This window comes from Pseudorca crassidens, chromosome X, assembly GCF_039906515.1.
Source record: "Pseudorca crassidens isolate mPseCra1 chromosome X, mPseCra1.hap1, whole genome shotgun sequence".
Taxonomy (NCBI): domain Eukaryota; kingdom Metazoa; phylum Chordata; class Mammalia; order Artiodactyla; family Delphinidae; genus Pseudorca; species Pseudorca crassidens.
In genome coordinates, this window is record NC_090317.1 from 69,539,479 (window position 1) to 69,552,284 (window position 12,806).

Genomic DNA, 12,806 nt, shown 5'->3' on the forward strand with positions numbered 1-12,806 from the left:
TACTCTTTCTATATAAAGTATATTTTCAAAAAAAAAAAGTATTGCTGGTGTAAATTGGACTCTATGTCATATTCTGAAAGGGACATAAGATAAAAATGGAAAAATTTATGTATATCTATACCTATGTATCAATATGTACCTAAGACAAATTAAAGTGTCAAGTATTTAGCTCAAAAGATAAAAGAACAGAGTAAAAAAATAAAAAAAAAAGGAAAACATTTTTTGATTATTTAAGCTGTTCTGAACATATGTCTTTGAATATAACTCCTTGCAGTAATTGGACCATATGGGTCCAGTATTCATATTGGTTACTTTTGGGGGCTTTTCCATGATAATGGAACTATGAAGTCATGTTCAACTCTATCCAAATCTAAACATGCCTTAGGCCTGAGCCAAGAAATGTCCATTTCTGGCATCCAGATTGTTAGAAAAATCATGCAAAGACATTTAGATAAACTCAGCATAAGCAGTAATGGTGTTTGAAATATTCTCTCAAGTGGAGAGGGATATGAGAGAGACCTGAATTTTTTCCTTTAGAGTTACTGGGTGAAGTGACCTTCAAGAGGCAGTGCTTCAAGTGGAAATTTGGAACTGTGCTTGCTGAACAGTTTCTAAATAAGATCCCAAAAGGAGGTGGGCCACATTGGGCTGTGTGTACACATGTGTTGTCTAACACAATATATTTTACCTTTCGTCTATATTTTGTAAAGCTTGTAAGTTTTCTTGTAAATGTAAATGGTAATGTAATGTAAATACAAAACATTTAAGTTTTCTGTAGAAAAGTTGCAATAAAAGTACAGGGAGGGCTTTTCTGGTGGCACAGTGGTTGAGAGTCCGCCTGCCGATGCAGGGGACACAGGTTCGTGCCCCGGTCCGGGAGGATCCCACATGCCACGGAGCGGCTAGGCCCGTGAGCCATGGCCGCCGAGCCTGCACGTCCGGAGCCTGTGCGTCAAAACGGGAGAGGCCACAACAGTGAGAGGCCCGCATACCGCAAAAAAACCCAACAAAACAGCAAAACTTATGAGATTTAGTGAAAGTAGTGCTCGGGAAATTTTACAGCTGTGACTGCCTATGTTAAAAAAGAAGAAAGGTCTCAAATTCATTACTTGATTTTAAGGAACTAGAATAAGAATAGAAAACTAAATCCAAAGACAGCAGAAGGAAGGTAATAATAAAGATTAGAGTAGAGATAAATGAAAGAGAGAATGGAGAAAATCAACAGACATTGAAGTTGGTTTTTTGAAAAAAAATCAATAAAATTGACAAAATATTAGCTAGACTGACTATGAAAAATGAAAGCATACTCAAATTACTAAAACATCAGAAATGAAAGTGGAGGCATTAGTATTGACATTACAGAAATAAAAAGAATTATAAGGGAATACTATGAACAATTGTATGCCAACAAAATAGATAACTTAGATGAGATAGACAAATTCCTAGAAACACACAAACTATAGATACTGACTCAAGAAGCATGTAATATCTGAACAGTCCTATAACAATAAAGAGACAGAATTTGTAATAAAAACCTCCCAACAGAAAAAAGGTCAGGACCAGATGGCTGCACTAGTGAATCCTACCAAACATTTAAAGCAGAATTAACTCCAGTCCTTTTCAAATCCTTCAAAATAGAAGAGGAAGGAACATTTTGGAACTCATTCTATGAGGCTAGCATTATCCCAATACCAAAGCCAGACAAAAATATCACAAGAAACAAAAACAACAGATCAACATCCCATACAAATATAGATCCAAAAATCCTCAGCAAAATAACAGCAAACTAATCCAGTAGTGTATTAAAATGATTATACCTATGACCAAGTAGGAAATATCCCAGAAATGCAAGAGTGGTTCAACACACAAAAACAAATTAATATAATTTATATTAAGATAATTAAAGGGGAATAAACCACATGATTATCTTAATTGATGCGTAAAACCATTTGACAAAGTCCAACACCATGTAACGTTAAAAACACTGAGCAAAAATTTCCTCCTAGTTGTTTTTCTTTTTCAGAGATTTTCTGTGTCTTTTTACATGTATATTTTCCCATATGAACTAAGGAATCAGGTTGTCTACTTCAAAAAACAATCAAATAAAGAAACCATGTAGTTATATTTGTTGGGATCCTGTTAAATTTATAAATTAGGGAAAATTGGCATCTTTATAAGTTATTAGTTTTCTGAAAATTGTTATCATAACATGTTATCATGTTATCATACATACAACATATTTTTAATATGTATAGTTTAAGTAATAATAACAAATCAATATTAACTCACTACTAGAGATAAAACTAGAATTATTACTTTTATTATTATTATTATTTATTTTTAAGTGTGGTAGTATGCATATAAAATAATATTTACTAAACCATTTTTCCTGGCTTTATTGAGGTATAATGGACAAATAAAATTATATATATTTAAAGTATACAACTTGGTGATTTAATATATACACACATTGTGAAATGATTACCACAATCAAGTTATTAACACATCACCTCACAGTTACCTTTTTTGTGTGTAAGAATGCTTAAGACCTACTCTCAGCAAATTCAAGTATACAATGCAATAGTATTAACTATAGTTACCATGCTGTATGTTAGATCCTCAGAACTTACCCATCTTATGATCAAATATTTGTATACTTTGTCCATCTTCCCCTATCCCCCACCTCCTAGCCCCTGGTAACAGATATTCTACTCTCTATTTCTATTAGCTCAGCTTTTCTTTTCTTTTTTTTAGATTTCACATATGGGTGATACCATCCAGTATTTGTCTTTCTCTATCTGGCTTTTCTCACTTAGCATAATGCCTTCCAGGTTCATCCTTGTTGACCCAAACAGCAGGATTTCCTTCTTTTTCATGGCTGAATAATATTCCATTATATATATAGATATCATAACACTTAGGTTGTTTCCATAAATTGGCTATTGTGAATAATGCTGCAATGGACATGGGGGTGCAGATATCTCTTTGAGATCCTGTTTTTATTTCCCTTGGATATATATCCAGAAGTGGGATTTCTGGATTATATAGTAGTTCTATTTTTAATTTTTTAAGGAAACTCCACAGTGTATCTATAACGGCTGTACCAATTTACATTTCCAACAGTGTACAAGGGTTCCATTCTCTCACCAACACTCGATTTATTTTGTCTTTTTTTTTGTGTGTGTGGTACGCGGGCCTCTCACTGTTGTGGCCGCTCCTGTTGCGGAGCACAGGCTCCGGACGCGCAGGCTCAGCGGCCATGGCTCATGGGCCCAGCCGCTCCACGGCATGTGGGATCCTCCCAGATGGGGGCATGAACCCGTGTCCCCTGCATCGGCAGGCGGACTCTCAACCACTGTGCCACCAGGAAAGCCCCTCTTTTGTCTTTTTTATATTGGCCATTCTAACAGATGTGAGGTGATATCTCACTGTGGTTTTGATTTGCATTTCTCTGATGATTAGTGATGTTGAGCACCTTTTCATGTACTTGTTAGCCATTTGTATATCTTCTTTGGAAAAATGTCTATTCAAGTCTTTTGCCCATTTTTTAATCTATTGAATTAATTGTATAAGTACCCCTTATCAGATATAAGGGGTACTTATACTTTTGCTATTGAATTAATTGTATAAGTACCCCTTATCAGATATACAGTTTACAAATTGAATTTTGCTATTTGAATTAATTGTATAAGTACCCCTTATCAGATATACAGTTTACAAATATTTTCTCCCATTCTGTAGGTTGCCTTTTCATACTGTGGAATCATACAATATTTGTCCTTACGTGTCTGGCTTATTTACTGAGCATAATATCTTTAAGTTTCATTCATGTTATAGCATCAGAATTTCCTTCCTTTTTATGGCTGAATAATATTTCATAGCATGTATATGCCACATTTTGTTTATCCATTCATCTGCCAATGGACACTTTGGTTGCTTCTACCTCTTGGCTAATGTGAATAATCCAGCTATGAATTATATATGCTATGTACAAATATGTCTTCAGGACCCGACTTTCAATTCTTTTAGATATATACACAAAAGTGGAATTGCTGGATCATATGGTAATATTTTTAATTTTTTGAGGAGGTGCCATACGATACTTTTACCTTTATTTTGGCATTGAAAAGTTTTCGTCTTCATCCTAAAAGCCTGGGCAATCACAACCTTTAGAGCACAAAGATTTTTCATCACCAGCATATGTAGAGAACTTTCTTCATCTTAGGCATTCATTGAATTAAAAACTGGATCATTTCTACCCTTAAATAATACATTATGCTCATCTCTAGTATCAGTGACATTATTATTTCCACAACCGCATACATCATTTACACTGCTCTTCATTACTTCCTGTATAGTTGACCTATTATCTGGTATCATTTTCCCTCTTCCAGAACATCTGGTGGCAAAATCTTTCGATTTTTGTTTGCCTGAAAATGCCTATTTTTATTTACTATTTCTGTTTTGCCTAATCATTTAACAACTTTTTATTTACCTTTTTATTATGAAAAATTTCACAGAAGAAAGTTGAAAAAAATAGTACAATGTACTCTGTATTTACACCATGTGGATTCAACAAATGTTAACATCTTATCATATTTGATTTAATGTCTGCATTTATGTGTGTGCACATGTGTGCGCACATAAAATCTCTTGAGAATTCACAGAAACAGAAAGTAAAATGGTGGTCACTAGGGACTGAGGAGAGGGGGGAAGTGGAAAGTTCTTGTTTAAGGGGTATGGAGTTTCAGTTTTGTAAGATGAAATAGTTCTGAAGATCTGTTGTACAACAAAGTGAATATACTTAACATTACTGAACTATACAGTTAAAATATATCGTTAAAATGGTTAAGATGGTAAATTTTATGTTGTGTTCTTTTAAAAAAATTTATTTATTTTTGGCTGCGTTGGGTCTTTGTTCCTGTGCATGGGCTTTCTCTAGTTGTGGCGAGTGGGGGCTACACTTCGTTGCAGTGCGTGGGCTTCTCATTGCAGTGGCTTCTCTTGTGTGGTGCTCGGGCTCTAGGCGCACAGGCTTCAGTAGTTGCAACACACGGGCTCAGTAGTTGCGGCATGCCGGCTCAGTAGCTGCGGCTCGCGGGCTCTAAAGTGCAGGCTCAGTAGTTGTGGCGCACAGGCTTCGTTGCTCCGCGGCATGTGGGATCTTCCCGAACCAGGGATCGAACCTGTGTCCCCTGCATTGGCAGGCGGATTCTTAACCACTGCACCACCAGGGAAGTCCCTATGTTGTGTGTTTTTTATTGCAACTTTAAAAAACCCTGAGAAATTTTTTCTATGGATATCTAAGATGCAACATGGTAAATACACGGCTCTATGAATATACAGTCAGGAGCAAAGGTGGGGAAAATGTGTGATACTGGGCCAGTCATCTTAGCAATCACAAGGCTACGTCTTCTAACATAGTTCCAGGTGTTCTAACTTGTACTCTGCTATGAACATAGTGACTTGATGCCTTGAGTCATCTGCATTTAAAATGGAACAGTAGTTTAATAAGCTATAATGGAAGGGGATGCTTTAGTTCTGGTTCATTCTCATCCCTGGGGTGCAGCTTTTGGGGTCTGTGCTCTCCTGGCCATGTTTGCCTTCAAAACTTTTCTTCTACCTTCCCTGGCTCCCAGCCTCTTGGAGAAAAGCCTCCATGGTTGGGAGGAAGAAAGAGGCCAGGGCATTTCTCTCTGCTTTTGGCAGCTGCTCTGGCAGTGGCTCCATTTTCTCTGTGGCTCCAACTGGACAGGCCTGCTACAGTTCTAGCTTCCACTAGGTGACCCCTGAGCTCCAGTGACATTGCCTCTTACTTCTGTATCTCCAACCCAGAAAAGATTGTGGCATCTTGCTCTTATTAATCTATGGTATCCCATTTGGATTTCAGATCCTCCGTCACCAGTGTGCCAGTTGCCTGCAGTATGTTCCTCCTGTTGTAAATACGTGGTTTCTGCCTTCCTGGCAAAACAAATGGGCTATAGTTTACAAGAGTTCTCATCCTCAGTGTGCCCTGAACTCCACTTGTCCCATTTGTCCCCCAACCTCAAAAGGCACAGTCCAGCATCTTAGGAACCTCTTTGCTTTGGCAAATGTAAGCAGAACAGAGGTAAACCTAATTGATAGGTCCACCTCCACTTTTCAGGATTCCTGTCTTTTCCCAGAATTTCATTCCAGCAGTTCCTCACTATCTTGTTAGCTCTGTGATACTTTTACAGTGATGGTGCTTTATATTTTGACCAGCTTTTAAAGTTGTCTATAGTAAGCAGCTTGGTTTGAATTACCTATTCGGCTTTTACTCAATGCAGAAGTATAACTGAGAGTTGGAGAAACAGAAAAACTGATCCTGACAGTTTGAATTTCTGTTTTTGGTCATGCCTGAAGCCTCACCTACCCCTACTTCATTATATGCAACCCTGAATCCCCCTTCTGCTTAAGCCAGGTTTTAGTATTATAGAATTGTATGCCACTTATAACTAAGAAATTTCTAACTTGTACTCTAGTAATTTTATTTAGGATTTTTGTACTAGTATTCATAAATAAGATTAGTCTGCAGAGTTTTTAAAATTTTTCTACTGGCATTTGCTAAAATTTTCTATGCTAGCTTTATAGATATACTAGCTTTATAGAAAATTAGTGTGCTGTCTCTCTTATGCTCTGGAATAGTCAATAATTTGCTGGTAGTTATTTTTTCTTATGAAATAACCCTAAAACCGTCTGAGCTATATCATTTTAATAGTGGCAATAATCAACTTAGTAGTAATATTCACATTATTTGCATAATTTGCCATTTTTAGTAATGTATATTCATTGATATTAAAGTGCATTAAGAGTAAAATTATAATCACTGTTTTCTTATAATTTTAAAAGCAGTCTGCTACATATAATAGCAGCTTTTGTGTGTTGAAATTTTACCATGTACCAGACATTGTGCCAAGCATCTGACATATAAAATCTCAAGTAACTCTTAAAATGACCCTTTGAGGTGTTATTTATTTTACAGATAAGAATTAGTCTCACAGGGATTGAGACTTGCCTAAGGTCACAGAGTAGAGCAAGGACTTAATTCAGGTCTGTATAATTCCAAAGTCTACGCAGGTTTTTCTATTTTAAATATATTTATTTTGTTCAAAGATGCTGATTTTTTTTTGTTTATCAATTGTTTTGTCTAATTCACTTGTTTTTTTTGTTTTTTGAACTTTTTGGTTTTAATCTTTTTCTTCATTTCTCTAATTTCTGCAGCTTTGTCTAAGTTTTTAAAAAAATCTTCCTGAATTATAATGTAATAAAATATTTGGCTTCTGAATACTATTTTTTTTTTTTTGCGGTACACAGGCCTCTCACTGTTGTGGCCTCTCCCGTTGCAGAGCACAGGCTCCGGACACGCAGGCTCAGCGGCCATAGCTCATGGGCCCAGCCGCTCCGCAGCATGTGGGATCTTCCCGGACCGGGGCACAAACCCATGTCGCCTGCATCGGCAGGCGGACTCTCAACCACTGCACCACCAGGGAAGCCCCTGAATACTATTTTTGACTGGAGTCCATAAATTTTGTTTCCATCTTCTAAATTGCTGGCAATTGTAATTGTAATTACCTTTTGGAACCTACAGTTATTTAGTAAGTGATTTATAAATTTTAAAATAGCTAGAGAGTTTAAATTTATTTTTGGTGTTTACTCTTGTTTTAGAAAGTACAATGTGCTCAGAGCTTTTATAATAGGAAGAACTACCTATGTTACACTGTATGTATTATTTGGTAGCCTGATCATTTCTGTGTCGATAAACACTCTGCTATAATATGATTTTTAGTGGCAGCAAAGTATTTTATCTTATACATGTGTCATATTTTAAATTCCCTACCCTTTGAAGATAAATGTTTCTTATGTATCACTGCAATAAATAATGTTGAGGTGAACACTATTTTTACTATATATTTGAGTATATATCCATGATCAGTCTCTTAAATTTCTAGAAGTTTAATTTCTATTTCAAAGGATAAGGACTTTTTAAAGGTTTTTGATCTATAATGCCAAATTGCCTTCCAGAAATGTTATACAAATTTTCTGCTTCCAATAGTAGTGTATGGGGTTCTCATCTCTCCATATCCTGGCCAACAGGTATAACCATTGAGCCTTTTATTAATACATAATGTCCTTCTTTGACTCTCATAAACTTTTTTGATTTAAAGTCTATTTTGGCTCATATTAGTATAGCTACCTCTGCTCTATTTTGGTTACAATTTTCATGGAATTTTTTTCCCCATCCTTTCACTTGCAATGTATTTGTGTTTTGGGACCTAAAGTGAGTCTCTTACAGACAGTATACAGTTGGATCATGTGTTTTTATCCATTCTTTCAATATCTGTCTTTTCATTGGAGAGTCTAATCCATTTACAATTGAAGTAATTACTGATAAGGAAGGACTTCTGTCATTTGCAATTTGTTTTCTGTATGCCTTATAGCTTTTTCCCTCATTTCCCTGCATTACTGTCTTCTTTTGTGTTTAGTTGATTTTTTTGTAGTAAAATGTTTAAATTCCTTCCTCATTTTCTTTTAAATTAAAGAGGGAACTTGTGACTTGTCTGTAGGGAGAAAGTACTACTCACCTCCAGATGAAAGTTTCCGCACAGAAATTGGTGCCTATTGCTTCCTGATCTTTCGTTTTATTCCAGAAAGTAGAAAAAGAATTTCCATTGGAAATGTTCCAATTTTTAAATGTTGGCATCTAATTAATGAATGTTGTTAAACAATGTTCAGGTCAAACTAAACATATTGTGGACCTGATTCAGTAAGAGAGCTACCATTTTGTAACTTCTGGCACAGGGTACAGGTGAGTCAAAATAAGACTTCCTTTCCTCTAGACTAGAAAAAATGCCTAAAGGGAATGTAAAGAGGACTTCAATGCTGTGTGTGTCCTTAATAAAGGGACATAGCCTCTTTCTCCCCTCCAACTCTGGGCCAAACTCCTGAGGTCATGGGAAATGAAATGCCAGATGGTTTGGGCGGATTCAAAAGCAGATTCCTGTGGTCCTCCTTTCCTAAATAGAGTTCAGCACTATGATGAGACTCAAGAATTTGTTTGGCTCAGTGTGATATAGGAGTTTCTAGCTGTGTCTTGGCAGACTGGACTGAGATTGCCCCGTTTAGGGGCTGGGAGTGACTGAGTTTATCTTGTTGAGATAGCACAGAGTGACAGAATCAATTTCTAGGAGCCCAAGAGGGTCACAGAAGTTGAAACTCAGCTGAATTGAAAGGGTCTTTCAGATGGGGATGAAGGGTCACACATCAACTCTTATGGAGGTTCATAAAAGAGTGCATCTTCGATTATAAAACCAGTTACATTTCTTTTACTGTGTTTGAGTTTATGGATCAAAAACTATACCCTCTACACTATCTTTTCTGCTATAAATTCTATCACATCCTAGGTTTGATATGTAGTATTGTCATTACTGTTATTTTGTAAATCACTTTTCATTACAACTTCAATTTTTTCTTGACACAACGGTTACCTCTCCCCATCCCAGGTTTTATTTAGAATTTAGAATTTAAATTGCCTTTTCTATTTTACAGAACTTCAGTTGTTTTTCAGATCTGATTTTTTAAAATGGGTCGCAGCATATGAAATTGAATGTATTCATATCTGGGAAAACACATTTTTCGGAAATTCCTAAACATAAATATAATTTTCATACATGTGAAAATGTGTGTTTTTGAAATTACAAAAGCCCCTATCTATGTTTAATCTTAATGTTTTTACCTGTTTTCTTAGATTTTTAAAAATATGTAAGTCCAAACTTTATCACCAATATCTTTATGTCCACAATTTGCTGCTAAGGTTTTTTTGTTTGGTTGTTTTCTCATTGCTCTCTCTCAAAGCTACTTATACACGTTATACATATTTTTCTGTTTTATTTTCATAAACTATACACTCTCTGTAAGACCAGATAGAGATGTCTTTCAATGTTATTTAAGAGGTAATGAGGTCAAATAAATCAAAGCAATCGGTATATAATAAAGTTACTTTGGCAAAGTCACAGACATTTCTAGAATCAGCTTTATTTGTGCAATGAATCTCTGAGATGTCGCCTTCTCAGGGTGCCTTGTGTATCTAAGACAGAAACATAGGTCCCCCCCCACACACACATTCTCTATCCTTTTACCTGGTGTTCTTTTTTTTCTCGATAGCAATTTATCTTTATCTGACACACTATTTTACTTGTTAATAGATTCCAGGCTTGTGTTTGCAAACTTGGTCTGATTTGTTCACAGATATTTCTCCAGCTTTTCTGGCAGTGGCTGGCACACAGTAGCTCTTAATTAAATGTTAAATCAAAATGCCTCCAAAGAATCTAGAAACTGCCTAATGCTCAGGATGTTCAATGACTGGAGTTATCAGTGGTGCAGAAACACATTAATTATAAGACATCTACAAGTGAATAACTTTTTCTGAGATTTTTTTCCCCAGCCCTTTCCTCTTTTACCTTTGTAATTAAAGCTCACTGGCCTGAGAGTAGCCTCAGTCTATCAACCTTTGGTCAGAGAAGAGGTTTCAGAGAAAACAACACAATTATCACGCAGCAAAAGGAGTAGGGGTGGGGAGGAACAAAGGGAAAAGTTAAGCGGTAGCCTCAATGGGGCATTCCCGGATTAGATGTCCAGGTTCGCCCAGCGGTAGCAGTTGACCTCGCTTCTTTTGCTGCAGTTGATGACAGTTGATGGCCATGTGGCTGGTCTCGCCACAACGGTAGCACTTGACTCGGGCACAGTGTTTCTGAATGTGGCCATATTCGCCACAAGAGTAGCACTTCTGCCCCTCCTGATGGTCACAATCACGGGCCAGATGCCCTGGTGTGCCACAGGTGTAACAGCACTGCTGTCTTTCTCGCTTAGGCTTAACACAGTCTTTGGTGATGTGGCCACTTGTCCCACAGTTGGAGCAGATGTCATCGAGAAGGTTACAGTTCTTAGCATGATGACCAGGCTCACTGCAGCGGTAACAGATGACAGGTAGGGTGGCAGAACTTCACTGAGCACCTCGGCCACCACCTCTAGCTCCGTGCCCTCGAGCTCCTCCTCCTTTAGGGCCAGAGTGTCCACACTTGAAGCATTCCTTACTGTTCATGGCTGCAGTGAGATCTTCAGGTGAGCAGTCCCACTGCTGCCCCGGAAGCCCCAACAAAACTCCCCTTACGGAGGTTTAAACAGAAGTGGCTGTTTTTCTTGAGGGGCCTCAGCGACGTCACACAGGGTTTGCGCACGGCCCCATTCTTGTGTCACAGGCGTTCTAGTAGTCAGCTCCTTCCCGCCTGACTTTCCTGCTGTCCTTGAAGCCCAAAGCCCGTCTCAGGGGCGTTTTCCGTTTTTTGTTTGTTTATTTTTGTTTTTGTGTGTTAAATAAACACTTCTTGGGTCGTTAAGTTTGAGTTTGAATCTGTTCTTGTTCAGAAAATGTGCCTTGTAGGATTTCTTATAATTAAGGCTTAGGCCTTCTTTGTGGTCCAGTAGATGACCAGTTTTTATATATGTGCTTTGGACATAGGAGAGATATGTGTGAGATGTATCTAATCCAGTAAATGAAAGAAATTATAACAAATTAGAGTAACCCATTTGGGGGGGATTAAAAAATAAAATACAAACGTCCATAAAGATATGAGATACATAAGATAGAAAAAAAATGTGTAAAATGCTACAGGGAGATTTACTCACAATTTAGCCTGTTTTATTTCAGGAATCTAAGTTTTCAACATAATCACCACCATTTAAGTTGTAAAACAACATAATTGAAGCACTCAGTATAAAGAATATGATGTTCTTTGGAAAATAAATTACAAAATCTTAATTTAAATATTGGACAGGGCTTCCCTGGTGGCGCAGTGGTTGAGAGTCTGCCTGCCAATGCAGGGGACACGGGTTTGTGCCCCAGTCCAGGAAGATCCCACATGCAAAAAAAAAAAAAGAATAAATATTGGACAGATTTCCTCTCTGTTTTCTCAATTATTTATTATATAAATCTCATAAGGATTTATGGACATGTCCACTTACATAGATATAGAAATATGTATGGAAAACTAGACACCAAAATATCCAACTGTAGCTATTTTGGGGCTATAAGATTGAACAGGACTTTTTTCTCCTTATTTTCCTTCCCTGTATTTTACACTTTTTGAAATGACTTTAGGTTGTGTAATTTTAAAAATCCACAATAAATATTTTTCTTTAAGTTACTAGCTAGCTATGTTTTGCATATGAATTTTTTTCAGGAAGCCAGTACAAATGTATTTGGTAAAACATAGACGTGAGAATAATGAATGTAGCAATTGCCCTTTATTTTCAATATGACTTGATTGGAATGTGCAACTGGTTTCATAAATGCAACCACAAAGAAAACTGTTTTCAAAAATTAATAAAAGTTATAGCCAAAGAGGATGAGCAGTTGCCACATATAGAGTAGTGGAATGAGTTTTATTCCTAAACAATTAAATGATGCAGCATAAATGGTTTCAAATGGCAAAAATTCTCTCTGTGTTTTAAAATTTGATATATGTTTATTAAATTAGCCATATTAACTATCATATTTAAACCCCTGTTTAGATTTATAGTTATATTAAAGTAATTCATGCCCGTAGTTTAAAGCATTGATTTTCAAAAAGGTTTAATTGAGACAAGAAGGAAGAAATGCATTTTACATCACAATAGAGGATATGTGTAAAAAATGCTGGTAGTAACCCATTAAATTAATCTTTCAATTCACTAAATGATTTTTACTCATAGTTTGATTGATAACTATAAACAATGCTTATGCTTATGTT

At 36.5% G+C, this 12,806-nt stretch overlaps 1 protein-coding gene across 1 annotated transcript; it reads right to left on the bottom strand.

Annotated features, from left to right (window-relative positions):
• Window positions 1–10,612: 10,612 nt before the first annotated feature.
• On the bottom strand, window positions 10,613–11,119 carry ZCCHC13 (zinc finger CCHC-type containing 13). Its single transcript, XM_067723203.1, is given in 3 exon segments — window positions 10,613–10,665; window positions 10,668–10,704; window positions 10,706–11,119. Coding segments are annotated over 3 exon segments (504 nt in total).
• Between the last annotated feature and the right edge of the window lie 1,687 nt (window positions 11,120–12,806).